A 27,866-nucleotide genomic window follows, 5' to 3' on the forward strand; every position below is an offset into this window, starting at 1 on the left:
AAGGCTGAAAAGGGAACTCCCATTGCATAGTCCATGATATGTCCTGTGAGACTCCATTAAAAATAAACTCTTCAGGGCCGGCCCGGTGGCTCAGGTGGTTAGAGCTCCGTGTTCCTAACGCCGAAGGCTGCAGTTCGATTCCCACATGGGCTAGTGGGCTCTCAACCACAAGGTTGCCGGTTCAACTCCCGCAAGGGATGGTGGGCTGCGCCCCCTGCAACTAGCAACGGCAACTGAACCTGGAGCTGAGCTGCGCCCTCCACAACTAAGACTGAAAGGACAACAACTTGACTTGGAAAAAAGGCCTGGAAGTACACACTGTTCCCCAATAAAGTCCTGTTCCCCTTCCCCGATAAAATCTTTAACAAAATAAAATCTTCAGCAGAAACCGGTTCTCACTATAACTCCACACCTGAGAACTTCTGACGGGGAAGTTCCCTGGCCTGTCTGCAGCCCTCTTCTCCAGTGTTAGACCTTCCCCACTGTTGATGCAGTGAGTACTGGAGTAAAGAAATAGTCAACTCCCTTGCCACACCTAACTCATGTCGCCCAGCCACTGCTGCCTAGCTTAGCAAGCACCCAACCCTCTCTTGCTTTTGATTGGGGTCTTTTAAACCATCGCTTGAAGTGTCCATCCTGTTATTGCTGTGAGGCAATACAGAGAGAAAATGGATGTCCCAGCTAAATTGATTGTTTGTGGAATGAGTTCAAATGGTTTTACCATTGCAGACCCAGATGATAGAGGCATGCTGGATATGTGTGGCTTTGATACAGGAGCTCTGGATGTAATTCGAAATTTCACAAATGTAGTTTATTTTTTTATTAAAGATTTTATTGGGGCAGGGGAACAGGACTTTATTGGGGAACAGTGTGTGCTTCCAGGCCTTTTTTCCAAGTCAAATTGTTGTCCTTTCATTCTTAGTTGTGGAGGGCGCAGCTCAGCTCCAGGTCCAGTTGCCGTTGCTAGTTGCAGGGGGCGCGGTCCACCATCCCTTGCAGGAGTCAAGGAGTCGAACAGGCAACCTTGTGGTTGAGAGCCCGCGCTCCAACCAACTGAGCCATCGGCCACCTGGAAGCTGACTTCATTCTAGTTGTGGAGGGCGCAGCTCGCTGGCCCATGTGGGAATCGAACTGGCAGGCCCGTTGCCCAGAGCTCTCACTCTAACCAACTGAGCCACCCATCTGCCCGCTAGATGTGATTTAAACATAAACACCACCATGATCTAAAAGGTCCCTTGCCGTTAGTGATCTCATTAAAAACATGTAGCTACTTCCCAGTTAAGCTTAATCCAATGAAAGATGATAAAATGGTGGCATAGTATGTACATAGTGGAAAGTTTACCTTACGAAAAACAAAACCAAAGCTCTTTCTGTCTACTAATCTAGCTCCTGGGAAATAGCTTTATGTAGCTCCATGTAATCGGGAACTTCCTGTTGATAGACAATGTAAAATAGTCTATAACAGTTTTGCTTTGGTGAATAATCATATTTGTACTTAAAAGAAGAACCAAAAGTGTAATTCCATATCATGTCACTGATACGTTCTTCCAGTTTTCTGAAATGTTTTCATTGGGAAGACAGCCTCCATAATGTCCATATACTCGGAAATGCACTGGACCATATAACTGATGTGATAGAATATGAAACTCATCTGTAAACTTATATCGGCCGGTGGAAGGGGGGGGGTAAAACAAAAAAGACTGCCTTTTGCTTTAAATGTCTAAGGGAGCCTTGTGGTCTGTTTTGGAGTGCTAGGGTTGCCATGGTAGATTTGGCAAATGAGAGTGTTCACGGAGGGCCAGGCACTGTTGTGAGCACTTCTCTTAATATTTCATCCTTACAGCAACACGATGAGTTAATAGCTCCAGCTCACAAAATGAGAACTGAAAGCTCAGAAAGGTTAAGTAACTTATTCAGTGTCGAACAGCTGGTAAGAGGTGGAGTCAGGACTTGAACTCAGCCAAGAATCTGCATTCTTGACCACTTGGCCATAGTTGATGAGAACTATTAGGTTCTCTCCCTAAAAGCTGTTTGTGGATTCTACATGGTCTTAGAGTCTTACATCTTAACCCAATTTAATTCCTTTTAAATTGAGAGGCAGCAGAGCAGGACCTCCTCTTGCCTCTTGATGGGAACCCATAGCTCCCTCTCCGCTGAGTCCTCTCGTCAGCCCTCGGCAAATGACCATGGGCCTGTTGCTTGAAGGTAGGTGGCTGCCCCCAACTTGTTAATACTCAGTTCGTACTTTCCACTTTGTCCTGGTCCTTGGTGGACCTCAGCAAAAGGAGATGAGATTTTGTTGGGGTCTGGGGAGTGGTAGTCAGATGACTGGAGGGTATTCCCACTGTCTCTAAGCCCCAAGGTGGGGAGGGTTAGCTAGGAAGGTGAGATGGAAAAGAAACCAAGGGACCCTGTCTAGTACTTCCTCACCTACTCTCATGGTTATTTCACCTCTGCCTGGCTGAGCTGTGGATTGTTATTTAGCTCATAAGTGGAGTTTAATTAGATTGTAATGGAAGAAATAAATACATATTTTTTTGTTTAAATTTATTTCTTGTAACTTGGCTCAGTTTTGGTCATGTCATTTTTGTGCAGTTATGAGAACAATCTTTAAAGGATAGTGGATTATTGGCTGCCTTAATGGATGGAACAGGAAAATGGAAAACTTCAGGAAACATACAAGTACATTCAGAGCTAGATAAATTTGTTCACCTCAGCAAAACACGAAGATTCTACTAAATGATACACAGGGTTCCTCATTCAAATGAAAGTAGAGAGACCAACTAACATAGAAGCTAGTGGAAATACAAAGAAGAACTCCCAATTAGAATACCCCAGTTTCAAGATAAAATGTGAATTCACATTCACTGGAATGTGGTCCATCTAGCTGAAAGTTGGCACAAGATGGAAGGGAAAAAAAAGTAATCCCCACCTGAAAACCCTCTAGACACTAGGTCCCCTGGTCTTTTTTCAGTGTGCTTCTGGCTGGCAGGCCCCCAACCGATGACCTTTTGACCCCTCCTGAAGACAGTATCTTCCCTTTTTCCTAGTCGTTTCCCCCTCACCAAACTCTCCAGGTCGGGGAGAATGCATACTCAAGGAAGGATCTTGGGGTTCAGGCTCTAGCTGGAGGCTTCCCCCAGAGGGTCCACACCCACCTTCTGGCCCTGACCCAGCCTAAACCTGACTGAAAGCTGAGGAACGTCTTCTGCAGAGAAGGGCCTTTGTGTTCATTTGGTGTTTTTCCCACCTCTTTTTAAGGTCACGAACTCCAGGTTAGAAGCAACATATTAGGTCCTCCACGTTAGGACCCGGGTATTGGGAGAGATCCGACGCTCTGTCCTTTTAGTCCCGGTATCCACCTCCCCAACTGGGCTTTAGAGGGGACGAACACGGTGGGCCCTGTAGGGAATTCCCGGGCGGGTAGTGCCCCCTGGTGCTCGCGGCAGGGACTACGGTGTGGGGTGGAAGTAGGGGGCTAGGAACCGCAAGAGGCACGCGACACACGCGACCCTCCTGGCCACACCACTCCCACCCCGTATCTGGCCTGACCGAGTAGCTCCTGTGCGACAGGGCGAGCAGACAGCTGGGACTCTGCGCCCCTCCTACACCCCGATACACGGGCTACACCTCCCGGCCCGGCGGGGAGGAGCCGGGTGGGGGGCGGCCTGGCAGGAAGCAGCGCGTACCTTCCGCTGCAGGAGGAGCAGGTGGCTGCTGTGCGGGCCGGGGCCCCTGGCTTCCTGTGCGCGCCCGCCCGCTACTGTTTCTCGTCCGAGCTCCTCGGGTCACTTCGGCCGCCTGGCCCGGCCCCATGGCCCAGACCCCCGACGGCATATCCTGTGAGCTACGAGGTAAGCGCTGGCCCTTGCCTACTTGGCTGGAAGGAGGCAGTGCGGCCCCCAAGCCAGAGGCCGACCCAGCGCCCCCGGGAGTGCCTGGCAAGCATTACTCTCTGCTCCTCCAGAGGGCTTGGCTCCCCGCGGTCCACTCCACCCCTTCCTTGCGAGCCCATAGATGGGTTCAGGCCCCTCGCCTGGTACAGACAGTGGCACTAATTGACCTCCATGGGAGGGCTAAAGTCATCCAGCAGGCCGCCCTTCTACAGGCGAGATCACCAGGTTCCTGTGGCCCAAGGAGGCAGAGCTGTTGCTGAAAACCTGGCTACCAGAGCGGGTGGCTGCTGAGCAAGGTCACGTCCTGGTACGGCAAGGGGCAGAGCCTGGGAGGGCCCCTGGGGCCCAAGCAGAAAGAGCCTGTTTCCCTGTCCAGTGTGTGAGATACTCTCTCCCCCCAGGCATTGCTGCGATGGAGAGCCTACCTGCTCCATAGCTGCCTCCCGCTGAGGGTGAGTCCCACCACCACCCCCCTTGCTCTCCAGCAGCTTCCTTGAGGAGAGTGCATCTGCAGTGCTGTCTTGTCTTTGTGGGCTCTGCCCTTCCACCAGCACCGGGCTCCCGGCGGCACGCAGGACTGCAGTGCAGGCGGCTCTAGCTCTGAGCTCCAGGCTGCAAAGGACTGGGCTCCCAGAAGGGTGGGGCTTGGGGCTTGGTTCAGGCTGATCCAGGCACTCCACAGGTGGACTGTACGTTCAGCTACCTGGAAGTTCAGGCCATGGCACTGCAGGAGACACCCCCTCAGGTGAGAACATTACTACCCCACCAGGGCCTGCAGCCTGGCCTTCACCGCCCCCTCCACCTGCCCCCACCGATGGAGGCCAGCACAGCCCACCCGCCTGCCCTCCCTAGGTCACCTTTGAGCTGGAGTCCTTGCCTGAGCTGGTCCTGGAGCTTCCCGGCGTGGCTGCCCTGGAACAGCTGGCCCAGCACATCACTGCAGCCATCAAGAAGGTCTTCCCTCGCTCGACCCTTGGGTGAGGCCCAGCAACTGCAAGGGGCTGGCAGGGAAGGACGGCAAAGGGGGGATGCTCTTGAGACATAAGTGGGACGCCTCACATCCCAGGGGCTAGAAGTCCCTTGTCCCCTTCTTTATCCTCCTCCCCAGGAAGCTATTCCGGAGGCCCACGCCCCCCTCCATGCTGGCTCGTCTGGAGAGAAGCAGCCCCTCAGAGGCCACTTCACCCAATAGCCCCTGTGGTAAGGGCCAAGGTGGGGCCACACGGGGCTTCAGGCAGGAAGGGGCTACCCTTTCCTGCAGCCCTAGAGCCCTGGATTTGGAGGTCTCCCCAACTTAACAGAGCCACTCGAGGCACAGCTACCACCCAGCTTGGGTCTGATCTTCTATCTCTGACCTTTTGTCTCTCTCCTCCCCCCACCCCACCTCGTCGTACCCCCTGGCACCTCCCCAGGTGGCTTCCTGGAGACATACGAGGCTCTGTGTGACTACAATGGCTTCCCTTTCCAAGAGGAGATTCAGTGGGTGAGGGTAGGACCCCTCTCTGAGGGGTTCTGGAAACATCTGATCCCCATGTGCATTATTAAGTCCCTCCCTGCTCCTGTGGCCCCAAGCCAGTTGGAGACATATTCTTCCCGTCTAGGATGTGGACACCATCTACCATCGTCAGGGCTGCCGCCATTTCAGCCTAGGAGATTTCAGCCATCTGGGCAGTCGGTGTGTGTCCTGCCAGGACTGGGAAGGGACGAAGATTCCATGACCCACATTCCTGGGCCTCAGCCTCTCCATGGAGGGGGATGCTGAGCCTGGGATCTGGCTAGAGGACACTGAGCTCTGCCCCCGCCCCTTCTCCCACCCAGGGACCTGGCCTTGAGTGTGGCTGCCCTGTCCTACAACCTGTGGTTCCGGTGCCTCTCCTGTGTGGACATGAAGCTGGTGAGAGTGTAGGGGCAGGGTGGTGCCAAGGATGTGGGGACCAGGGTGCAGCCCACTGAGCCCTCATTCTGGTTCTCAGAGTCTTGAGGTCTTGGAACAGATTCTGCACATGATGAGTCAGTCGTCCCACCTGGAGGAGCTGGTGCTAGAGACCTGTGGCCTGAGGGGGTAAGGGGGACAGAGAGGGCTTGAGGAGAGGAGTCCAGGGGTTTGGGAATGGGAGGCTAGTGGCCTGGAAGGAGACCAGAGTCTCACGCCTGGGGTCTGGTCCCCAGAGACTTCGTGCGAAGACTGGCCCAAGCGCTGGCAGGGCACTCAAGCTCTGGGCTGCGGGAGCTCAGTCTGGCAGGGAACCTACTGGATGACAGAGGTATGGCTGAGCCTGGGGAAGCCCTGAGGGCTGGCACTAGAGGAGGTGAGACTCACATGGTTGCCCCCATGTCCCAGGCGTGGCTGCACTCAGCAGACACCTAGAGCATCGTCCTGGAGCCCTGAGAAGACTCAGCCTAGCACAGACAGGGTTGACGCCTCGAGGTAGGCAGAGTCAAGGATGAGGTTGGGTAGGTGGAGCGGGAAGGTGTTGTCCCCCTGATTGCTGAGCCACCCCCTCCTCCACCACCAGGGATGAGGGCTCTGGGCCGGGCACTGGCTTCCAATGCAGCCTTTGACTCTGCCCTGACCCACTTGGACCTTTCCGGGAACCAGGGGGCGCTGGGGGCCTCAGAGGACAATGGGGTGAGTGGATGTCTTTAGGGACAGGGATTGGGGGCGCTGCAGGCAGTGGGGTGTCAGGAAGCTCTGGGTGAAGCCATCCCAGACTCCCTCCCCACCTCCCACCAGGGCCTCTACAGTTTCCTGAGCCGTCCTAACGCTCTGACGTTCCTGAATGTCGCAGGCACTGACACCGCCCTGGACACTGTGAGGGGGTGGTGATTGGGGGGGGGGGATCGGTAGGGCTGCTGGTGGGGCCTGAGGCTGGAGAGTAGACTGGAGGGCACGGCGGGCGGGGAGGGCTCAGTCCTCTGGCCAGTGCGGCCCACACCCTTCTCCTGCAGCTCTTTGCTGCGCTATCCCGCGGCTGCTGCGCCAGCCTCACCCACCTGGACGCTTCGAGGAACGTCTTCTCCCGCACGTAAGCGGGGCAGGCCGGGTCTGGGCGGGGGTGGTGGACTGCCGGGAGCCGCCTCCCTGCCCCGGGAGCCCACGCCTGCCGCTCCTCCACCCCAGGAAGTCTCGGGCTGCGCCCGCCGCGTTGCAACTCTTCCTCAGCCGCGCGGGGACGCTTCGGCACCTGGGCCTGGCGGGCTGCAAGCTGCCCCCGGACGCGCTTAGGTCAGTGTCGCTGCCCACGGCCACGCCCCTCGCCTATGCAACCACCACCCAGCCAAGCCTCCAGCAACCTCCCTCCGTTCCTATCGTACCCACAATCTCCCAGCATCCTGCTCCTTCCGAGTGTTCGCGCCCTGGGCCCCCTTTCCTAGCTCCCCCTAGCCCTTTTACATCCCCTTCCAGGGCCGTTTTAGAAGGTCTCGCGCTCAACACGCACTTGGCAGACCTGCACCTGGACCTCAGCGCTTGTGAGGTGAGCAGGCAGTGGGCCCACACACTGGCGATGGGCGTGTCACGTGGGAGCGCGGGGCTGTTGGCTGCCTGACCCTCCCCGGCTATGGCCCGCTGGCCTACCTAAGCATGCTTCACCTTCCACCTTCAGCTGCGCTCAGCGGGCGCCCAGGTGATACAGGACTTAGTGTGTGACGCTGGAGCAGTGAGCTCCCTGGATCTGTCGGATAACGGTGAGGCCGCCTGAAAACCAGTCCTCCCCGTGCACCCAATTCCCACACTACCCACCTCACCGCAGCCTCGCCTGTGCGTGCCCCCAACCACCCTCAGGCTTTGGCTCAGACATGGTGACTCTGGTGTTGGCCATCGAGAGAAGCCGGTCCCTGCGACATGTGGCGCTTGGAAGGAACTTCAATGTCCGGTGCAAGTGAGCCCCCATCCCACTCCTGGGCCTTGTAAACAGTACCCCATCACCTGGGTCCCTCCCCTCAACCGTGGCCTCTGCCCACAGGGAGACCCTGGATGACGTTCTGCACCGGATTGTCCAACTTATGCAGGATGACGACTGTGTGAGTTCACGGGACCATGCAGGATCCTCAATTAATGGACCCCTGTAACCTCTCTGACTCCTGCGATCTCCCCTCCTTGCTGACCCTTGACTCCAACCATGACTTTCCCTTAACCCCAGCCCCTGCAGTCTCTGTCTGTGGCTGAGTCGAGGCTGAAGCTGGGCGCCAGCGTCCTGCTCCGGGCCCTGGCCACTAATCCTAACCTGACAGCGCTGGATATCAGTGGCAACGCCATGGGAGACGCGGGTGCCAAGATGCTGGCCAAGGCACTACGGGTTAACACCAGGCTCCGGTGTGCAGGGTCAAAGGGGTGGGACCAATGGGGAGGGGGGCGTGACATGGAGGGACTTACTGGGCTAAGGGGCGGGGCTGAGTGAGGGCGAATGAACAAGGCCCGCTGGTTGGGTGGGGCCTTGCTGAGCTCGGTCGCCGGCTGAAGCCCCACCTGGCCTAGGTCTGTAGTCTGGGACCGGAACCAAACGTCTGCTTTGGGTCTGCTGGACGTGGCTCAGGCTCTGGAGCAGAACCGAAGCCTGAAGGCCATGCCTCTGCCACTGACCGACGTGGCTCAGGCGCAGCGCAGCCGTCCAGAACTGACAGCACGTGCAGTGAATCAGGTAGCGGCCCTTTCTCTGCTGCTCTGCTGTGTTGTGGCCCAGCCCCTCACCACTTATCAATGTCCCTTGTTCCCAGATCCAAGCCTGTCTCTTGAGAAACAACCGCACGGATCACGCCTCTTCTGCTTGCACTTCCTGCCAGCAGCCACTAGGTCTGGTCTCGAACCCCTCTGAGCAGGTCAGTGGCCTCTCCCTCAACCTTAAGTACACACAGAAGATAGGGAGATGGGGAGAGCTGTGGCACCTGGGAGCCTCCATGAATCTGAAGGTCTGACTTTCCTGGAGCCAGGGTGCCTAAATGCTGCTGTCCCAGACAATTTCCTCTCCTCGCTCTGGAGAGGAGCCTGCTCCTGAAATTGCTCTCCCAAATAACACCCCTGACTGCCTTTTTAAAGCATTTAAGTCGGCTTTCCTATTAAAGATAGGAAGTACTCTAAAATCTTCCCTCAACCCTCCCCCCCATTGTAGCCCCATCTGTGTCTTCCCATTCACAGGGTTTCCCTCCCCTCTCCACTGACCTCTATTGTGGCCAACTCAGTGACCCTTTTTCTGCCTTCATCTCCCTCCTGTACCTTGCCTTTGTGAGAGATGTTTCTACTTCTCAAATCCCAAATCCCACTTTTCTCCCAAGCTCGAGAGCCCGGGTATCTTGACCCAGACATCCTGCAGGGGGTTCACATTCTGTACATCTTCAAGTGATCTCTTCATCTCCCACAGACTCTTCTCTGTGCCCTGGAGCCCAATCTTACTGGTGTCCACACCCACCAAGTGCTGTGGACAGAGATGTGGACCAGGTCTCTGCTGTCTACAACGGAGCCTGCAAGGGACAGACCTCCTTGGTCCTGTTCCTCACCCTCACCTAAACTTGCCCTTGCTCCCCCTGCTGCTTCCATGGTGCCTAACTCCCATTGCCCACTCCCACTTTGCAGGCTATTCTCTAGGTGGATGGTGAACAAACTGAGCTTCTAAAACACAGACATAACTAACAACTAACTTCTTCCTATTCTGTACACTTAAGTATATATAAAGTCCATACAATGAACCAAAGGAGACACAGCTCTCCCTTCTTGAACAAATAAGGTTCCTAAGTGGGTGGCCTGATGGTACTGGGTTCGGGACCTCATACCCTGTTGGAGACCCTGGGGAGGAGGCAGTCAGGTATTAGGGGACTGGGAGGGGACCAGGCTGGGACTGATTCCTGATGCCCCTCAGGAAGTGAATGAACTGTGTCAGTCGGTGCAGGAGCATGTGGAGCTCCTGGGCTGTGGAGCTGGGCCCCAGGGTGAAGCCGCTGTGCGCCAGGCCGAGGATGCCATCCAAAATGCCAACTTCTCTCTCAGTGTAAGCACCCCCTCCTGCTACCAGGACCCTCCCCCTCTTAGTCAGGTGTCACCTTGTAACTCCCTTTTCTCCTTGGTCTCCAGATTCTCCCCATTCTATATGAGGCAGGAAGCTCCCCAAGTCATCAATGGCAGCTGCGGCAGAAGCTGGAGGGCCTCCTGGGACAGGTGGGCGAGGTCTGCCGCCAGGACATTCAGGTGAGATGGTACCCTTGCCTCAATCCCACTTCCATCTGCAGGCTTGACCCTCATCCCAAAGGCTTCACTGTGGTATCCCGAGTCAATATTCTATGGGGGTCGGAGCCTCAAGACAATTGGTCTAACCACACCCTCACCATGCTCTGACCTTTGCCCAGGACTTCACTCAGGCCACACTGGACACGACAAGGAGCCTCTGCCCACAGATGCTACAGGGACCCAGGTGGAGGGAGCAGCTACAGGGGGTCCTGGTGGGCTCCAGGGACCTCCCAGAGCTGCTCCCAGAGCACCTGTTGCAAGATGCCTTTACTAGGCTCAGGTAGGCTGGATGGGTCTGGGCTGGGCTAGGCAGAGACAGCACACTAACCCTTGCCCTCTCTTGCCCTCAGAGATATGCGGCTGTCAGTCACAGGGTCCTTGGCAGAGAGCATTGTGTCTCAAGCTCTGGCGGGTTTGAGTGCAGCCCGGGATCGGCTGGTGAGGGGAAACTGCGCTTGGGCATACATGCACGCGCGCGCGCGCGCGCACACACAGTGACCTGGCTACTGCCTTGCAGGGGTTCTGTAATGTCTTTGGGGTCATAAAGCCCAGGGATATTTCAGGGTTCTCTCAGCACTGATGGGACTGTGGCTGAGGCCCTACTTCCTCATCTTTGGGGTTTTGCAGGTGGACAGTCTAGCTCAGCAGGCAACAGTGGCAATGCCCCCTGCCATACCAGTACTGGATGGAGGCCAGCTCAGCCCCTTTGGGCCTAGGGAATTGGAAGGCCTTTTCTTCCCTGAGAAGGAAAAGGAGGAGGAAGACGAGCAGAAGGTAGGTGGTCGCAGAACTCTGGGCCTCGAAGCCTAGATCTTTCCATCTTGTTCTGGAATGTGGAAGGTGGGGAGTTAGCTCCCCTGCCCCATGCCGAGTTTGTGCCCTTCAATCCAGGATGACAGTCCTTCACAGAAATGGCCTCAATCCAACCACTGTCTTCACCTGGTACCCTCCACTCATGGTGAGTCAACGCCTGGGCGGAAGGGAGTTTCTGCGTTAGGCTGAAGCTCCATTAGACGTTGGTCACATTCGTTCAGTCCTGTTGTCCTGAGAGCTCCCTGACACGTGCCTGAAGCAGGCCAGGACTCCCTGCAGCCCGCAAGGTTGGGATCTGCTGTTGTCAGTCAGCACAGAGCAGGACCTGAGCAAACCAGGGCCCGGACACTGGCTCCACGCGCCCACCCCACCCCACCCCTTTCCCTATCCACAGGACGCGCATGCTTGGCGGCCGTGCGGATGCACGCCGCTCGGGGCCGCGCTCAGCACCACGGACAGTGGCGGCAGGGGAGGGGCTGGAGGGGGGGAGCGGGCGGCGTAACTGGGGCCCCTCCCCGCGCCCTGGGCGGGTCCCCCGCCGCCCTAGCGCCGCCACTGCCACCACCCTGGGCTCCACGCTCCGTGCTCTTCTGGTGCTCTCCCCTCAGGTGCTGCTGAGGAACCGGAGTCCGAGCTGGCGGCTCCTGGGGAGGATGCGGAGCCGCAGGCCGGCCCATCCGCACGCGGCTCTCCGAGCCCTGCTGCTCCTGGCCCCCCGGCCGGCCCTTTGCCTCGCATGGAACTGCCACCCGCCGGGCATCCCCTGCGCCATCCGACCAGGGCAAGGCCAAGGCCACGGCGCCAGCACCACCACCGCCCGCCGCCTGGGGGCCCCCAGGTGAGCGCCCTCCCCCCACTCTAGAGCTCATGGAATTGGGGGTCCCAGGCGGCCCCTTTGCTCCTTACGGGTGATGGTGGGTGGGGAGGTGGGCTGTGGGTGCCGCGTCCTGGCTTCTTCCTTGGCAAAGCCCTCCACCCCAGGCCATACCCATGCGGGGTCATGGGTTTGTGGGCTTCGTTGGGGGTGCACCTGGGGGTAGGACTCTGCCTCAGGTCGGCTGCTTAATGCGTGGATGTGCAGGAGAGGAGAGCTCTTATCCTCCATCCGCTAGGGTTACTGAAAGATACTGGCTCCCCGTCTACTGCACATCCGGCTGGTGTATATGTTGGGAGATGTATGTGTGGACCCGGTGGTGGGGGGGCAGTGGGCACAGGGTGGGAGGGGAGGAGGAGCCGACTTGAGGCCCCCCAGAGGGTCTGACGCAGCAGCCAGTACTGCTGAGCGGCAGCAGGCCGGGTGGGGTGGGGGTGGGGGATACTGCAGGGAAGTGTTTGGAGCAGAAGGGGACGCAGGTGAGAACGTGTGACCGGGTGGTTCAGGATGTGTAGGATATTCTATGGGACAAGAATAGGTGTGGGCCAAGTGTGTGTTCTGGGCCAACTACAGGTGAGGGGTATGTGAAATCAGCATCTCTGTTCACCAGCTGGATGAGGGGGGAGCTTGTGTGTCATCAGCCCCCTAGGGTCAGCTCACTTCCAGGTTCCGGACTTGCCCTGGGCAGACTGTTGGACAAGGGAGGTGGGGAGAAGTCACACTTGCACTCAGCCCTGACCCCTGACTGTGTGGTGTCCCCCAGGTGCCCCCAGCCCTGCCGCAGGAAGGGAATGGGCTCAGTGCCCGCGTGGACGAGGGCGTGGAGGAATTCTTCTCTAAAAGGCTAATCCAGCAGGACCGTCTGTGAGTGACGGGCAGTTGCAGGGGGTGGGAGAGGGTGGGCTGCTCCATGGGCCTTCCTGCTTACTGCTGGCTGTTCCCACAGCTGGGCCCCCGAGGAGGACCCAGCCACTGAGGGAGGTACCACCCCTGTACCCCGCACACTACGAAAGAAGCTGGGCACCCTCTTTGCCTTCAAGAAGCCTCGTTCAACACGGGGGCCACGGCCTGATCTAGAGACCAGTCCTGGGGCAGCTTCCCGCACTCGAAAAACCACACTTGGGGACCTTCTGCGGCCACCAGCCCGTCCTGGCCGTGGTGAGGAGCCTGGTGGGGCTGAGGGGGGCACCAGCAGCCCGGACCCTGCCCGCAGGAGCCGGCCTCGCTACACACGGGAAAGCAAGGCCTACTCGATGATACTGCTGCCTGCTGAGGAGGAGGAGGCAACACTGGGTGCTAGACCTGATAAGGTGAGGCCTGGCGATGGGTGAGGGCTCTGCGGGAGCTGAGGGCAGCGGGCACTCCCCTCACTCGGGCACGTCTGTCCCCAGCGGCGGCCCCTGGAACGGGGAGACACCGAGCTGGCCCCATCCTTTGAACAGCGGGTACAAGTGATGCTGCAGAGGATAGGCGTGAGCAGAAGCAGCGGGAGTGCCGAGAGCAAGAGGAAGCAAGTGAGTTGGGAGGGACGCAAGTGTGAAGTGAGGGGGCAGGTGACATGTGGCTTGTGGCAGTCGGTGGGTGACATGTGACCAGGAGACTCATGACACACAGGTCTGTCAGTTCCACCACCACCCCCTCAAAATAGTCATCAGATTCAACCATTCTTCCTTCTTCGCTTCTGCCCTGGCCCAGGCCACTGATACCTCCTCCTAGGAGCTGGGATGGGCCTTTCTCTGCAGATCTAACAGAAATCACCTCGTCATCTGCATTTGAAACAGCAAGTCATCCAGGGGGCTTTCCTCTCAAGCCACTGCCCTAACTCCTAACCTAACTGCCTCAAGGCCCTAGTGGCTGCTGTCCTCTCGCTGCTCTCCGCCTGGTTGCATATTCCGAGCCTCTGCACACCTTCCTGTTGGAGTGCCTCTCTGGCCCACTTCCAGCCCCTCATCAACACCCGTGGGCTGAGCAGGTTCCTCTTCATCCATCCCTGCACTTCCTGTGGGCCTTCCCTCTCTTCCTGCTAATGATCACAGGCCCTAATAAGAGCCGCAGCCCTTTTACTATCTAGTTTATAATCTTTCATGAAAATAAACACATATGAAGTGAGCCTCAGCTTGAATTTAGAAACAAAGTATAGAAAGTGAATCAGATATTAAAGACATCACATTATCTTTGTGTCTGTGCATGTTCCTGTGTGTCTATGGATGTTTCTGTGTTAACTGTCCACCATCCCAGGCTTGAGCCCTAAGGCCGAGACTGGGTTTGCCATGTTCTTGCCCAGCCCACAGGGGGCATTTGGTGGCAGTTATAAGAACAAGAATGAAAAAAAAGACAAGGCTAGGGTGAGGGCAGCACAGGACTGAGCTTGAGTTTCCTGTTTCCTACAGAGCAAAGATGGAGAGATCAAGAAGGCTGGCTCAGATGGTAAGTGGGACCCTGGGCTAGGGCAGTACATTTTCAGAGAAGGGGTTGTCCTCAAAGATACTCCCCAAGGCACTTGCTTTTCTGGGGAGAGGCCAGGTTTTTCTTCCCCTCACCCCCAAGGTCTGGTGCCTGAGCCCCCAGCCCTGCCTTGCAGGTGACATTATGGACAGTTCATCGGAGGCCCCTCCCATCTCGATCAAGTCCCGCACCCACTCTGTGTCTGCTGGTAAGTGAGGGCCACTGTGTGTTGGGGGACGTGAAGGGATAGGCAGGAGGGGGTCCGACCATTGGTTAGGCTCATCTCCAATGCCTGGCCCAAGTCTTGGCTGATACTATTCTCCTTGCAGACCCCTCATGCAGGCCTGGGCCAGGGGGTCAGGGGCCTGAGTCTGCCACCTGGAAGACACTGGGGCAGCAGCTGAATGCAGAGCTTAGAAGCCATGGTTGGGGCCAACAGGATGGTCCGGGCCCCCCTTCTCCTTGTCCCAGCCCAAGAAAAGCCAGCCCCTCCCCAGACAGCCTGGGCCTCCCGGAGGATCCTTGCTTGGGCCCCAGGAATGAAGGTAAGCAGGCACCCTCGCCTCCACCACAACACTGGGCTGGGGACTGGAGGAGTCTCTGCTGGGAACTCAGCTCCTCTGCGGACCCTGAAGGTGGGAGGCAAGGGCTGGGTGGGGGCAGCTGCTGGGACCATACCCTGATACCCTGGCCTCCCCCAGATGGCCAGCTGAGGCCGAGGCCTCTCTCGGCAGGGCGACGAGCAGTGTCTGTGCATGAGGACCAGCTCCAGGCCCCCGTTGGTGAGGGGAGATACCTCCATGTGTGTTTTGAGTGCAGGAGATGGGCGAGGGTGGGCTCCAGGGCTCCCTTCATGGCTCTGGTCCTTGGAGGGGGCCAGTGGTGGTGTGAAGTATTGAGAAATGAGAGCCAGAAGGCCAGGAGCAAGGGGCTGACAAGCCCTTCCTAGCCCTGGCTCCACCTCCAAAAGAGCAACTTCTGCCAGGGGTGGGAGGATGTAGGGAAAGGGGGAGGCTCTGAAGGCAACAGTGTGTGCATGTGTCCGGTGTGCACACACTGGAGTTGGCAGGGCTTGGGGCAGGCAGCAATCCAACCCATGCCTTTCATGTCCCCCAGAAAGGCCCCTGAGGCTGCAGCGCTCCCCTGTCCTCAAGCGCAGGCCAAAGCTTGAGGCACCCACGTCTCCAAGCCTAGGTAAGAGGGGGCTGACCTGGCTGGGCAGGTGGCAGGACTGCTCAGTCCAGTTCTAATCTTCCTCTCTCCCCCTCTCCCTTTGCAGGATCTGGCCTTAGAGCCGAGCCTCCACCCTCACAGCCTACAGAGCCCTCCAGCCCTGAGTGGAGTCCACCCTCCCCAGCCACAGACCAAAGAGGCGGCGGCCCCAACCCCTGACTCTCTCCTTTCTTGCCGCATGAGATTATTTTATTAAAAAACTCAAAGGAAGCAGAGTATGGAGCATTGTTTGTCCACCCTCAGGATCTGTATGCACACATCCTCCCACGTGGTCACATGACCCCTCACAGCTGAGTTTGCTCAGATTCCAGCTGTGGCTCCATCAGAAAGTGCAAGGCCCAGGCCAGGAGCTGGGGAGGGAGCCTGGGAAGAGAACCATGGCTGTAGATCAATGAAGACGGACACTGCTGACCAAGAGAGTGGGGACAGCCCCAGGCACTCACCTGGCATCTTGGACCTGGGCACAGAGAGAAGTGCAGGGTGGCTCATACTCATATTGGAAGGCGGAACCATCACGATGCTTCTTTGGGGGCTCCTGAAGGAGATGTGGTATCTGGAGAGGGGCCAATAAGGACCCCCTAGCCCCATCCAAGGCTACCCCAACCGCACTCCCAGCGCTACCCAAGGCCTACCGAATTTTACCCTCCAGTTGTAGGGGGGCTGTGCTCACCCAGACAGGATTGGATTCCAGGACTCCCTCAGTGCTTCTTATCCTTGGAGAATGTAGCCAGTTCTTGGGGGGCAACCCTAGCTCCTTGAACTCTAGGCTAGATTTCTGGAGGCTGGTCACATGGGCCTGCTGTGGACTGGGAATGTGACCAAGAGGTGACAGACTTGGGGTGCCCCTCAGGAATGGGGAGCCGGATACATGGCCGGGCTGTGAGGAACTGGGGGACAGAGGGCCAGGGGCTGAGCAGATGGCTGGTAATGGCTGGGAGCTGCCGTTCTGCACTGGGTCTGGAGCAGCCGGGGACAGGGCAGGCAGAAGGCTGACACTGGTAGCACTTTCCTCTGACGACACGTGGCTAGGGAAGGTCGGGGTTCCTGGGGAGGAAGCGACTCGCTGTGGGCACCGCCCTCTCCGCTCAGACCAGCTGAGTGCCTGTGCGCTTAGGCCGCAGGGACTGTGTTCAGCCCCAACCCGGCTGTGTACCCTTTCATAGCATCCTGCGTAGCACCCGCCCCTGATGATAATAGTGAGTGTGGCCTCAGCACCACCTTACCTGAGCCACTGAGTAAGGAAGGAGACATTAGGGTCAGCGATAGTTCCTCAAGAGCCAGGTCTGGTGGGGGCAAGTCAGGGCCTAGGGGTCAGGAAAGGCTTATCAGCACTATGGGCGCCAGGTCTCCAGACACTCCCTTCTGGACTGCTCCCGTCCTCCTTACCCTGTGCCCTCGGACCTCGGTCCAGAGAGTTCAGGATTTGCTGGTCATTCTCAGAGATGTGCAGCCATAGACTGGGGAGAGTATACACAGCTTCTTCCTGTGGAAGTGAACTATCATCCTGGCCCTTGCCTGACTCCTTACCCTGACATTTCCCAAGGGAAGCCCCAGACTGACCAAGGCCCTGCTGCGCGAGGCGGCCCAGCGGGTGAGCAGAGGTGCTGTGCAAGGGCCTGACAGCATCAGACAGCTCTCAGCCCTGCAAACCAGCGCCCTCTGATGCTCCTGTTCCTCCTGCATTTCATCCAGAAGTTGGGACAGCGAAAGGCCTGAGGGCGGGGGATGGGCTGAAGCTCAGAGAGGAGGAAGGGGAGGGTGGGTGAGGAGGAGGGCTTATTAAGGAAGCAGGAGGTGATGGCTGGGAAGTCACTCTACCGGGAGTTAGGGTCACTGGTCAACGCCTTTAAGTACCTGCATTGGGAGAGGTGGACTCCGAGAGGTGCTCCCTGCAGAAACAGAGGGGACAGGCCTGAGGAACAATTCTGAGGCCTGTCAACACATCTGCCATCCTCTGACCAAGTCACACCAGGCCCTTTAGCCCAATCCCAGACTCACTCCAGGCAGTCATTGAGCTTTTTCTGCACATCCGGGTCCTGGTTGCTAGGAAAGAGAGGGTGACAAGCAGGTAATGTTATTAGGGGCCCAAGCCCTCCCACCCAAAAGGCCTAGGCTAACGCCAGCCAGGCCTCGGTGAGAATAGCTGCAAAGTGCAGGCATCACTTACCAATCAGTCACGCAGTCTCGGGGCTGCTCCGTGGGCAGCAGGCTGAAGCGGTTCACCTGGAGGTAGAACTCCGAGGGCTGGAGGGGTGAGTTCAGGGATGGGTCTTAGGACCTGTCACCAAGAGTCAGGCCCAGTAACCCACCCAAACCAGCCTTACCACTCACCAGGCCACCCTCGTCCTCCGGGACTTGGACTCGCACTCCACAGTCCTGCAGCAGCAGCAGCCGGCCTTCAGCCCCTTGGAAGCCAAACTCCTTCTCTTCCCTGCGAGTGAGTGCGATCCTCACTGCCAAACCCACGGGAACACAGCACTGCCAGCCTGGGCCGCCCGCCTGGAACACCCCCACCTTGGGCACATAGCCCCTCCCGCCTGGGTCCGCCCACCTCGGACTCAAGTCTGGCACTCTCCTCTGGGCTCAAAGCTCCCCGGGCCCCGCGGCGCCTTTCTCACCAGTCCGAGGCGTTCAGGGCCTCCCGCGTCACCAGGCATCGAATACTGTGGGTCCCGTCAGACACTAGCAGCTCCGCCCCGACTTCAGACTTGTCAGGGGCGCGGGACGTGCCCGGGGCTTCAGCCTCCTGCAGTACCTGACGGCAGCGAAGGGCGTCAATCCCACGTCCTTCGGGCCCTGCCCTGGTCTCTGGGCCCTGAGAGGGATGGGGGGCTCACCTGGAGCAGCTGCCCCGCCCTCGGACTTGAGAGTGTCTCTGACTCCAGGACCAGTTCTCGAATCCAAGGCCGCAGGACCAAGGTCCTCATGCCTGCCATTCCAGCAGCTGCATTAGCTGAGCACCGCTCACCCAGGTTTCCCGCGGGAGCCCCGGCCCCGCCTTTGGTCGGAAGAGGAAACGCACAACTGCTGGGAGGGATCTGAGATCGAGGCCCCTCCCAAGGGCATGCTCGCGCGTGCGCAGAAGCTAGTCCTGTCGGGGAACTTGTGGACAGAGGCCTTTTGGGTCCACTGGATGCTGGTCTTCTCAGTCTTATCTCTCTGAGCAGCAGCGTTTTGGGGCGTTCGTCAAGACTCCCGTGGCACCGTGCAGAAAGGAGCCTAGGGCTAGCTCGGATGGAGAAGGAGGGATCTGGGGCCACTGTGACCTGGAAGGGTTCAGAAAATCTTATGACTCAGTTTCCTCATCTACTAAATGTGCAGTTTTATAAGGCCTGTGGAAATACCGTGTTTCCCTAAAAATAAGAGCAGGTCTTATATTAAATTTTGCTCCAAAAGACTCATTTGGGCTTATGTTCAGGGGATGTCATCCTGAAAAATCATGGTAGGGCTTATTTTCCGATTAGGGCTTATTTTCCGATTAGGGCTTTTTTTCGGGGAAACACGGTAGTACACAAACAGCACTCAATAGACAGCACATTCATGACTCTCCACTCGGATTGGTCAGGCCCCGGAATGCGCAGACCGTAGCGTAATGACGTAAGAACACACGAAGACGCATCCATCCCATCACGTTTCCTAGGAAACGTGGACTCCTCGTTCCCCTCTCCCTAGCTGCCCCCCTGACGTCAAGGTCTGGATGGGAGGGCGGGGCGAATGCTACCGTCAGGGGCGGGGCGGCGCCGGCCGGCCCGCCGGGCTGTGCACCTGCGCCTCGGCGGGCTGCCTGGGGCACTGACCCCGGCCCGCCCGGCCCCGCCATGGCCAGGCCACAGAGGACCCCGGCGCGCAGTCCCGACAGCATCGTGGAGGTGAAGAGCAAAGTAAGGGCCTCTCCGGTTCCGGCTCCGGCTCCGGCCTTGGGGGCTTCCAATTCCCTCATTCTCCCCTTCCTGGCTTCTTGGTCCCACCACCTTTTCCCCTCCTCCATCCTCCACGCCCCATTCTCCGGCTTTTCTTTTAACTGTCCCTCACCCATTCTCCTTCCTTTCACTGCTGGCCTCCAGAGTCCCTCTGTGGCCAGGGTTACCTGGAGGGCGGGGAGAAGACCTTGGACAGCGTCCCTTGTACCGGAGCTGAGGTCTGGACTCAAGGCTACAGCTGTTGCGGCAGCCCTCTTTCCCACCCCTGACACCCTCGGACTTGTGGTGAGAAAGGACTCGGGCTCCATCCTGACCCCTCCTTTCTCCCCACTCCCTGCCTCCAGTTTGACGCCGAGTTCCGACGCTTTGCCCTGCCCCGCGCTTCGGTGAGCGACTTCCAAGAGTTCTTGAGGTTACTGCGAGCCGTGCACCAGATCCCAGGCTTGGACGTGCTGCTTGGCTATACCGATGCTCACGGCGACCTACTGCCCCTCAGCAACGACGACAGCCTGCACCGGGCCCTGGCCAGCGGGCCCCCACCGCTGCGCCTGCTAGTGCAGAAGCGGGGTGAGGAGAATGCGGTACAGTGGGCAGCCTCTGTGGGGTAGGGTGGCAGGGCAGGTCTACAGGGGTTAGTCCATGCCCAGGATGCCCATGCTTCACCCTCTGCAGTCCCTGCCCTTGGCCTGACCTCCAAGTAGTGGATAATAGCTAGTGTCTCCTTTCCCAGACCTGGGCCTGATGGAAAAGGGCCCAAATGGGAGCAGGGTCTGATCTCAGCTCCCCCCTCTCATACAGCAGAAGGTGACTCCAGCAGCCTGTCCTTTGCCTCCAACTCTCTGCAACGGCGCAAGAAAGGGCTCCTACTTCGGCCAGTGGCACCCCTGCGCACCCGACCACCCCTGCTAATCAGCCTACCCCAAGATTTCCGCCAGGTTTCTTCAGTCATAGATGTGGACCTACTGCCTGAGACCCACCGACGGGTGCGGCTGCACAAGCATGGTTCCGACCGCCCCCTGGGTTTCTACATCCGAGATGGCATGAGCGTGCGTGTAGCTCCCCAGGGCCTGGAACGGGTCCCCGGCATCTTCATCTCCCGCCTGGTACGAGGGGGCCTGGCTGAGAGTACAGGGCTGCTGGCAGTCAGTGATGAGATCCTCGAAGTCAATGGCATTGAGGTGGCTGGGAAGACCTTGGACCAAGTGACAGACATGATGGTCGCCAACAGCCACAACCTCATTGTCACTGTCAAGCCAGCCAATCAGCGCAATAATGTGGTGCGTGGGGCATCCGGGCGTCTGACAGGGCCTCCCTCTGCTGGTCCTGGTGAGCCTGACAGCGATGATGACAGTAGTGATCTGGTCATTGAGGACCGCCAGCATCCCTGTTCCAATGGGCTGTCTCAGAGGCCTCCATGCTGGGACCTGCACCCAGGCCGCCTAGTTCCCAGTGCCCGCAGCTCTCTGCCCTCCCTGAATGATCAGGAGCAGGTCAGCTCTGGCTGGGGGAGTAGCATGCGAGGAGATGGTAGTGGTTTCAGCCTCTGACATGCAAGGAAGCAGCCCCTCGCCACTCCAGGTCCCTGCTGGAACATGGCAGGACTTTCCCAGTGGGGGTTTTAGCTTGCTCACAGGACCTTCTCAGTCTGGGGAACATTAAAGGTTTTCTACAAATGCAGTTATGGTCCTTCTGTGTCCCATCCCCAACCCCTCCTGATGCCACAATCTTGTTTCTGCCCTGGCCATGAGGCAGGATTGATAAGGCAATAGAGAGACCTTCCTGTAGTCACGCAGCAGGAGGGCCACCGGGCTTGGCATTTCTCAGGTAAGAAAAACTCTTATGGAAACAAATCCCACTATGTACAAAAGGTTTAATTTTGACAAAAGGGTTGAGAGGCTGGGCTAGCCCTTCCGCAGCTACCAGCGGCTAGGAAGAATGCTCTGGGGATACATACAGCCCCTCTACTGCTCCTGTCTTCGAACTCTATAATGGGACCTGATCCTGTCCTTTGCAACCATGCAGCAATCCTCAGCAAGAACCCCTGTCACTGCCCCTATAAAAGGGCTCAAGCATCCATCTTCACGAAGACCTTGGGGCGGGAAAAGATCTTGATGGCCTCTTCCACCTGCACCAGCTTCCGGTCCAGCTCAGCACGGTGGCCCTGTGCCCTCAGTGAGTCTGCCCCAGCGGGCAGCAGTACCAGCTCACGCAGCAGCTGGCTCTGGCCTGCAGTGGGCCTAGGTGGTTAGTGGTGGGCAGGGGCGCATGGTCCCCAGTGAGTTCCCCATCCCGCTCACATACTCACTCTGGAGCAGATTGCTCAATGTTTCCAGCCGCTGGTTCTCAGGCATGCGAGTGTGGCCAGGGGGCATGGAAGGGTCTGGCTGGCTCTGTTTGCGGGCCTCAGCCTCCTGCCGCCACAGGTCCCTGCGCTCCAACAAGCTGTGGAAGCACAGGCTCGAGGTTGATGATTCCAGGGCAGATGTTGGCTCCCACCTGCCACAGCACCCCTCACCCTGGGTGTTCGCAGTGGCACCTACTAGTGGGGCACGTGGCCCTTCTGTGTGGCATTGTAGTGCTCCTGGGCTTGCCGTTGCTGCTCCAGCACCTGTGTCAGGACCTGCAGCGAGCGGGAATGCCGCCGGGGGGCCCTCTTGGCAGTGCGGGCATTGTGGCTAATGAAGTCCACACCCAGGCCTTGCCCCTGCAGGACATGGCAGCATGATGGACAGACAGCACTGTGTTGTGTCCCTGAACCCCTGCCCCACCTTCCAGCCCCCACACATTCTCTCACCTTGGCATTGGAACCTAGTGGGGTTAGCTGGGGACCGGGGACACGGGGTGGTGGGAGCCCAGGGCCGCAGCGAGAGTGCGCCCGCAGGAAGTGGGCAGGCTCTGTTCCAGAGGCAGGGCTGGGCTCCTGGAGGGCAGAGCACAGAAGAGGGATCAGTCAAGCTGCGGTCAAGGTCTCAAGACCGAGCCTCTATCCCTAGGGCTATGGCCTCCTCCTTTTTGAAGGAGCACTTATCATCATCATCATATAAACATGTGTATCTCTCACATCCTTAAGAAAACAACAAACCGTCCATCCTACCTTAATCCTGGCTCCAGCTACCATTCTCTTTTTCTCTCCTTCCTAGTCAAGCTTCCTGGCTCTGTCCCCAAGGTCATTAACAGTTGGCCTCCAAGCCCTCAAATCCAGGGTCAGTTCCCTGGTCTCATCGTCCTTAGTCTGATCCTCAGTAACTCCTGATTCTCACTCCTGAGATCAGACCTGACTCTCCATCTGGTTCCTGGACACACTCCCACCCCCTGGGAGTCCCACAAATGCTTCAGCTTCAACACATCCACATATGACCTTATTCTTTACTCTCAATCCTGTTCCTCCTTCTGAGACCTCTGGATGGAGAAATGGTGCCACTATCTACCCAAGACAGAATCTCACCGCCATACCCCTGCTGCTGCCCTTCAGAAAAAAAGTTGAAAAGGGGGTTATGTGTCCCTTTATGACGTGGGTCCAGCTGACTTCTTAGCCTAACCCTGTGCTCTTCTCCCCTAACAATAAACTGTACACAGCACCCCCAGTGCCCACACTGCCTCTAGTCTTAGGACTTCTATCTGTGAGGTTTCATCTTTATAGAATGTTCCTTTCCATTCTCCCCTGGCCTAATTCCTACTTGCCCCTCAGGCTCACCCAGCCATCACCATTTCTGAGGCTCCCCAGAGCCACCTTGCAGCAGAACCAGCTCTCTCTTAAGTCTCCTGTTACCTTAGTCCCCTGTGATTTCCCTCCCTCCCTGTAACTCAGATCAGGGTATAACTGCCTCTTGGCCAACAAGATGGACAATACTTCTGGCTCCCTGAGGCAGGTACCTGCAGCTGGGCCTTGACCCGGGATTCCACTTTGTCATACTTGGGCGAGCGCCACAGAGCCTTCAGGGGCTTGGACTGGCCCTGTTCCCGGCTGCGCTCCTGCTCGCGGAAGCGCTTCTGGATTTCCTTGATCCGCCTCAGGTTCTCCTTCTCATGGTCTTTAGGGTCCTTCCCTGGGGAAAAGATGTTGCCAGACTCACCCTGCATACAGCCCATGAAACCCAACTTATACAAGTTCACACACAGGCCCACACCCTGCCTCCTACAGAAAGGTCTCCCTGACTTCTCCATCTAAGTTAGATTCTATACAGATACTCCATCTTACCACTTTGTTTCCTTCCTGACACGGTAATTATCTTCTATCTTTTATTATTTTATACATTTTTTTGTGAGGTATACAATTAATCATCTTATATATAATCATCCCTTCACTTGTTCATTGTCTCCCACCTTGACTCCGTGATGGCCTGCGCTTGTCTTAAACCTTGTTGTTTTCCTAGCTCCTGTTGGGCCTGGCACAGAGCAAGCACTCAACAAGTTTCACTGATGAATGAATTCATAAAACTGATCTATGGTTTCCTGGGGACTACCTCATTCAGTCCTCTCCTACAAGGAGGTAGTGCATTTTCCCCTCCTTTTATAGTTGGGGAAACACATTCAGAAAGGCAAAGCCTGAGCCGAGGTCAGGGCAGGAGGAGCAGCAGCTTTTGATCTCTTTTTAACCTCGACGTGCCTTGCTGCCCCTTCTGTCCAGAACTTACTCTTGGGAGAGGCCTCTGGGCCTAGGGAGATACCCCCAAGTTGCAGCAGCATGGCCCCCACGCCGCGCCGACCACGCTCCAGAATCTCTACAGCTACAGGACGGATGCGAGGGCCGCGGGGCGGGATGACGTCCAGGTCCGGGTCCGAGGTCAGCAGGTCCAGCTTCGGCGTGTTTCCCTCAAGGCGCCCTTGGGCTGAGGGGCCGGACAAGTCAGAGTGCCGCGTTCAGTGGTGGAGAGAGATCCGAGGTTCGCTCGGGCCTCGCTCGGCCGCGGCACCCTCTACTCACCCGAGGCCGGCCGTCGGTAGTAGTCAGGACAAAGCGTAGGGTCTGGGGGGATGGGCCCCGAGATGCGGGACAGGCCCTCGCACATGCCGCCGCCGTCGCCCTGCAGTGTTGCACCGAGGCCTGCGGGCTACACATGTCGAGCCCCTGACCTCCTCTCTGGACCCGGACCTTGACCCCGGCCTTGCCTCCATTCCCGGTCCCCGGCCTGCAACTAGCCGCCTCTGCTCCTAGCCCACTTTCCTGCCCCGTTCGTGGCCCCTCCCTCTCAACACCCGGATTGGGGGCTCACCAGAACAGCTTTAGACCGCCCGCAGCTGCCACCCGACGAGTTTGCTGTTGCCAGGCAACAATAGTTTCCGTCTGAGGTCAGGGGCTAATACCCCGACGCAAAGGTTTCTGGGGTTTGTAGTTCCAGCTGAGGGTAGGGGCTAGAGTAGTCCCCAGTCGCCCTTCCCACGCCGGCTCTCGCCTCCCGGTCGGTCTCCCGCGTCAGCGAAGGGTGAACCTGTCCGGCCCCTCGGGGCCCGTCCACCCCTTCCCATCAGCAGCCATCGAGGATGCGTTGACTCTGCGCGCTATGGCCTCGGCAGGGGCCGAGAGGAGCCCAGGGGCCCAAAAGGGGACGGCCGAGGGGCCCGCACAGCTTGCGGAGGCGCCCGGTGGCGGTGCTCAGAGCTCTGAGGTGACCTACAGGCTGTCTAGCCTTCAAACTGTTGGTCGCGGCGCTCTAGGAGGCCAAATTCTGTGCGTCGACCCCCTAACGGCCAGGACAGGCTCCATAGGCGGGCAGGGGGATGGGCTGGTGCCCTTTATTCGCGTTTGGTGTCTAGTGTTGGGTGTCTAATGACTGATCCCTGTATCTTTTGCCTGGCCATGGTGACCAGTTACCTGTGTGTCACCTCTAGTGTCCAGTGATGGGAAAACAGTGCTTGGCGCCAGTCCATGAGGCCAGTGGGCCCCTCGGTGAAGACAAATGTCCAACAAGACCAGTCTCAGAGCCAGAGCTCCAGGAGGAACCATTCAAGCTGGAGGAAGAGAGGCTCAAGCCAGAGGCACTAGAGGAGAGAAGCCCCAGGCCTACGGCCTCCATTGTGAGGTCCAGTCATAGTCTGAAGAGGAAGCCAGTCAAGTGAGGGGTCTTTCAGAGGGAAGAAGCTGCAGGGCTGAGGGGGGTTGGAGGGCTCACACCCCAGTAGGATTCCTAAATCCTGCAGTCCTACAGTGTGCAATCTTTATTCTCTGCCACCACCATCACTCCTCACTCCTTCTATCCCTCGAGTCCTGGTGTAGGGAGCATTCAGAGTCTCAAGGCCTTGCAGGGGTCTGAGCTCACATGAGCTCTCAGCTCTGGTCCAGGCTGGGGCCTCACTGACCAGGAAAGGGACACGAATCTGGGTCTAGGGTGTGGGGAGGCAGGGCTATTCCGCAGGCTTAGGACTCAGGAGCCAAGGCTGGAATGGAGGCAGCTTCCTCAAGCCTCCTGTCCCCCAGCCTCCCAGGGCCTAGCCACCAAGCCCATCCTAGGGCTGAAGCTGAGCTGCCGCAGGGGCCGCCGCAGCAGAGGGAGGACCCGGAGGGTGGCCGGAGTGAGCCCTCACCGACTGCCAAACAGCACAAAAAAGCCAAGAAGCGCAAGAGTCCGGGGGCCCCAGTGCTCCCAGCTGTGGCCAGCATAGTATCTGCACCCTCAGAGACCTTGGGACTAGAGCGTGAGTGGCAGCCCCTGGGCCTTCCTTTTTTCCCCTGCCTGCTGGACTCCTGACATGGCACAGCTTGGCACTCCAGCGCCCGTTCTGCCCTGGATTCTTGCAGGAAAGGTCCAGCGCCTACGGCCTCTGTACCAGTACATCAACTATTGCAATCCTGAGCTGAACCAGGCAGGGGAGGGGGACAGGGAGGCTGAAGCCGAGGTAGAACCTGAGTGGGAGCTGACACTGGTCCCTGAGGAGGCAGGTGTGGAGCAACTGCCAGCCTTGCTGCCTGTGGCAGGTGAGCTTGGCTCAGGCCTCACTGTGCCCTGCCCCAATATGTTCGTGCCCCCTACCCATGCTATGGTTACCCTGGGGGAGGAGGCTGGAGAGGAGCCTGGGGGTTTGCCCAGCTTGGGGGTTAGCAGCCGCCTCAAGGCTGAGATGGATAAGTCAACTCAGGTGGACATCGACAAGATGCTAAGTGTCTGTGCAGCCCCACTTGTACCCCCACTTTCTCCTCAGTACAAGTGACTGTCCTACCCCACTGGTGGCTCCCCTCCTCCCAAACCTGAACCAGAGCAGCAGCCTATGGGCTCAAGCCCTCAGGGGAAGGGGGGAATACAGCTCCTGCCCCTACTTGGCACCTTGGACTTGCTGAAAATAAATGTTTTTCCTTTTCTCAGACTTTGACTCCCCAAATAAGGTGCCTGAAGAGGGAGAGGCTGGGAAGAAGGGTGGAGGATTCCCCAGTGCAGGGTTTGAAACTTGACGGGTCATTTGGATCGCCTAGGAAATCAACAAAAATGTAGATTCCTGGTTACTGCCTCAGACCTAACTGAATCAATCTGTGGGGGTAGGGACTTGTTCTGTGCATTTCAAGTCTCCGATGAACCTGAAGTTTGGACAGGAAAATGGTGGGGATGGAGAGGGCAGTGATGAGGAACTTGGGACAAAGAAAGGAAAGGAACTGGCAGGTCATGGGCAGCAGGTGCATGGCCTTGCTGTCTCCCAGGGAAGGGGTCTGCATTTGGTCTGACCAGGGCACCAACACTTGGGATTCTCCCCTCTGAGGTGGCAGAGTTCATTCGCCTGCCCAAGAGTGGAAGCTTTGGGATGCTTTCCACTTATTGTTAGACCACAGCTGGACCACACTTTGACCCCTGAGTGGCCCCTGGTGCCTGTTTCCTGGCAGGCAGAGTGTGGTGGTGGTGGTGAGTGGTCTCCCTGGAGCCCTGAGGCCAAGCCACCAGATAACTGCTGCTTCTCACCCTCAGGGGTCTCTGGAAGAGGTGGCCAGTGCCGGCCATTTAGAAACCCTAATACCCTGCTGCCTCCTCATCCTACTGCATGTCCCTCAGACACCTTAAAAACAGAATTTCAAATCAAACGAGTAATTCCTCCTCCTCCCAACCTGCTTTTCCTCCTGTATCTCATCTGCACAATCATTCAAGCCAAAATCCTGGTGTCACCCTAGACCCCATCCTGTTCTTTGCTTGTTCAAGCTAATCAAGCATCAAGGCCGGTGAACCTGCCACACACATCCAAACCCCTGATGGTGTTGCTCCCCGTCTACTACCCTCTCACCTTACCCCAGCTGCTTGTAACTTTTCAGTGGTTTCCTATCATTCCCTGACCAGCCACACCTTTTCTTACCTTCAGGCTCTGCGCCTGGGGCTTCCCCTGTCTAAAATGCCTTTATTCCCTCACCCCTCCACTTGGCTAGTGCACACGGACCTGTGAAGATTCAGGGCTCCTTTCTTCCTGCGGAGCTGGGCAACTCCCAGTGCTGCCCTGCATTCAAGTAGCCACATACTACTGTCCTTGTGGGTCACAGCTGTCTTCAGGATGAGACT

The 27,866-nt window shown here is 57.7% G+C and overlaps 5 protein-coding genes across 9 annotated transcripts; 3 read left to right on the forward strand and 2 right to left on the reverse strand.

The window, feature by feature from the left end:
• Positions 1 to 3,814: 3,814 nt before the first annotated feature.
• On the forward strand, positions 3,815 to 15,688 carry CARMIL2 (capping protein regulator and myosin 1 linker 2; the record flags this gene model as incomplete). Of its 2 annotated transcripts, XM_081030363.1 has the most annotated exons (39): positions 3,815 to 3,854; positions 4,109 to 4,203; positions 4,298 to 4,348; positions 4,579 to 4,641; positions 4,749 to 4,873; positions 5,005 to 5,096; positions 5,309 to 5,379; positions 5,498 to 5,571; positions 5,715 to 5,790; positions 5,870 to 5,958; positions 6,066 to 6,160; positions 6,238 to 6,324; positions 6,413 to 6,525; positions 6,631 to 6,708; positions 6,846 to 6,922; positions 7,018 to 7,122; positions 7,303 to 7,372; positions 7,502 to 7,583; positions 7,681 to 7,777; positions 7,862 to 7,919; positions 8,039 to 8,211; positions 8,374 to 8,536; positions 8,613 to 8,714; positions 9,749 to 9,877; positions 9,961 to 10,074; positions 10,233 to 10,393; positions 10,464 to 10,551; positions 10,741 to 10,887; positions 11,005 to 11,071; positions 11,535 to 11,764; positions 12,564 to 12,664; positions 12,747 to 13,110; positions 13,192 to 13,314; positions 14,191 to 14,227; positions 14,382 to 14,453; positions 14,575 to 14,790; positions 14,947 to 15,027; positions 15,362 to 15,439; positions 15,525 to 15,688. In XM_081030363.1, the coding sequence occupies 39 exons, from the start codon at positions 3,815 to 3,817 to the stop codon at positions 15,635 to 15,637; spliced, it is 4,197 nt and encodes a 1,398-aa protein (XP_080886489.1). In that variant the 3' UTR covers positions 15,638 to 15,688. The 2 variants fall into 2 exon arrangements, with proteins under 2 accessions (XP_080886489.1, XP_080886490.1); XM_081030364.1 differs by lacking the exon at positions 14,947 to 15,027.
• On the reverse strand, positions 15,652 to 19,025 carry ACD (ACD shelterin complex subunit and telomerase recruitment factor). Of its 2 annotated transcripts, none has more exons than XM_081030365.1 (12): positions 18,316 to 18,983; positions 18,097 to 18,233; positions 17,810 to 17,909; positions 17,646 to 17,722; positions 17,477 to 17,521; positions 17,333 to 17,367; positions 17,039 to 17,190; positions 16,865 to 16,961; positions 16,702 to 16,782; positions 16,111 to 16,522; positions 15,922 to 16,013; positions 15,652 to 15,841 (listed from the first exon to the last, which is right to left on the reverse strand). In XM_081030365.1, the coding sequence occupies exons 1-12, from the start codon at positions 18,412 to 18,414 to the stop codon at positions 15,801 to 15,803; spliced, it is 1,368 nt and encodes a 455-aa protein (XP_080886491.1). In that variant the 5' UTR covers positions 18,415 to 18,983; the 3' UTR covers positions 15,652 to 15,800. The 2 variants fall into 2 exon arrangements, with proteins under 2 accessions (XP_080886491.1, XP_080886492.1); XM_081030366.1 differs by having other exon boundaries at positions 15,655 to 15,841; positions 16,149 to 16,522; positions 18,316 to 19,025.
• A 62-nt stretch (positions 19,026 to 19,087) lies between these two features.
• PARD6A (par-6 family cell polarity regulator alpha) lies at positions 19,088 to 21,069 on the forward strand. Of its 2 annotated transcripts, none has more exons than XM_081030370.1 (3): positions 19,088 to 19,359; positions 19,743 to 19,965; positions 20,200 to 21,069. In XM_081030370.1, the coding sequence occupies exons 1-3, from the start codon at positions 19,297 to 19,299 to the stop codon at positions 20,943 to 20,945; spliced, it is 1,032 nt and encodes a 343-aa protein (XP_080886496.1). In that variant the 5' UTR covers positions 19,088 to 19,296; the 3' UTR covers positions 20,946 to 21,069. The 2 variants fall into 2 exon arrangements, with proteins under 2 accessions (XP_080886496.1, XP_080886495.1); XM_081030369.1 differs by having other exon boundaries at positions 19,192 to 19,359; positions 20,197 to 21,069.
• Positions 21,070 to 21,249: 180 nt separating this feature from the next.
• On the reverse strand, positions 21,250 to 24,725 carry ENKD1 (enkurin domain containing 1). 2 transcript variants are annotated; one of them, XM_081030368.1, is made up of 8 exons: positions 24,612 to 24,725; positions 24,323 to 24,449; positions 24,033 to 24,227; positions 23,272 to 23,444; positions 22,193 to 22,318; positions 21,939 to 22,102; positions 21,704 to 21,840; positions 21,250 to 21,624 (listed from the first exon to the last, which is right to left on the reverse strand). In XM_081030368.1, exons 2-8 carry the CDS (start codon positions 24,405 to 24,407, stop codon positions 21,464 to 21,466), a joined length of 1,041 nt encoding a protein of 346 aa, XP_080886494.1. In that variant the 5' UTR covers positions 24,408 to 24,449; positions 24,612 to 24,725; the 3' UTR covers positions 21,250 to 21,463. The 2 variants fall into 2 exon arrangements, with proteins under 2 accessions (XP_080886494.1, XP_080886493.1); XM_081030367.1 differs by lacking the exon at positions 24,612 to 24,725 and having other exon boundaries at positions 24,323 to 24,596.
• Positions 24,726 to 24,775: 50 nt separating this feature from the next.
• Positions 24,776 to 26,646, forward strand: LOC308489374 (uncharacterized protein C16orf86). Its single transcript, XM_081030371.1, has 4 exons — positions 24,776 to 25,004; positions 25,228 to 25,451; positions 25,799 to 26,031; positions 26,108 to 26,646. The coding sequence occupies exons 1-4, from the start codon at positions 24,900 to 24,902 to the stop codon at positions 26,542 to 26,544; spliced, it is 999 nt and encodes a 332-aa protein (XP_080886497.1). The 5' UTR covers positions 24,776 to 24,899; the 3' UTR covers positions 26,545 to 26,646.
• Positions 26,647 to 27,866: the final 1,220 nt, after the last annotated feature.

The sequence above is a fragment of the Rhinolophus hipposideros genome, assembly GCF_964194185.1.
Source record: "Rhinolophus hipposideros genome assembly, chromosome: 21".
Classification (NCBI taxonomy): Eukaryota; Metazoa; Chordata; class Mammalia; order Chiroptera; family Rhinolophidae; genus Rhinolophus; species Rhinolophus hipposideros.

What these genes read in the sequence shown, in the direction of transcription:
- ACD (XM_081030365.1), bottom strand. Translation starts at nt 18,414, where the DNA reads ATGGCAGGCATGAGGACCTTGGTCCTGCGGCCTTGGATTCGAGAACTG. An exon ending in GGGCGGGGCAGCTGCTCCAG is followed by an intron (nt 18,234 to 18,315) that starts GTGAGCCCCCCA and finishes CGCTGCCGTCAG; the next exon opens with GTACTGCAGGAGGCTGAAGC. An exon ending in CGAGACTGCGTGACTGATTG is followed by an intron (nt 17,522 to 17,645) that starts GTAAGTGATGCC and finishes TCTCTTTCCTAG; the next exon opens with CAACCAGGACCCGGATGTGC.
- PARD6A (XM_081030369.1), top strand. Translation starts at nt 19,297, where the DNA reads ATGGCCAGGCCACAGAGGACCCCGGCGCGCAGTCCCGACAGCATCGTG. An exon ending in TCGTGGAGGTGAAGAGCAAA is followed by an intron (nt 19,360 to 19,742) that starts GTAAGGGCCTCT and finishes CCCTGCCTCCAG; the next exon opens with TTTGACGCCGAGTTCCGACG. An exon ending in CCTGCTAGTGCAGAAGCGGG is followed by an intron (nt 19,966 to 20,196) that starts GTGAGGAGAATG and finishes CCTCTCATACAG; the next exon opens with CAGAAGGTGACTCCAGCAGC.
- ENKD1 (XM_081030368.1), bottom strand. Translation starts at nt 24,407, where the DNA reads ATGTGCGAGGGCCTGTCCCGCATCTCGGGGCCCATCCCCCCAGACCCT. An exon ending in CTACCGACGGCCGGCCTCGG is followed by an intron (nt 24,228 to 24,322) that starts GTGAGTAGAGGG and finishes CCGGCCCCTCAG; the next exon opens with CCCAAGGGCGCCTTGAGGGA. An exon ending in CCCAGAGGCCTCTCCCAAGA is followed by an intron (nt 23,445 to 24,032) that starts GTAAGTTCTGGA and finishes TCTTTTCCCCAG; the next exon opens with GGAAGGACCCTAAAGACCAT.
- LOC308489374 (XM_081030371.1), top strand. Translation starts at nt 24,900, where the DNA reads ATGGCCTCGGCAGGGGCCGAGAGGAGCCCAGGGGCCCAAAAGGGGACG. An exon ending in CTGAAGAGGAAGCCAGTCAA is followed by an intron (nt 25,452 to 25,798) that starts GTGAGGGGTCTT and finishes AGCTTCCTCAAG; the next exon opens with CCTCCTGTCCCCCAGCCTCC. An exon ending in AGAGACCTTGGGACTAGAGC is followed by an intron (nt 26,032 to 26,107) that starts GTGAGTGGCAGC and finishes TTGGCACTCCAG; the next exon opens with CGCCCGTTCTGCCCTGGATT.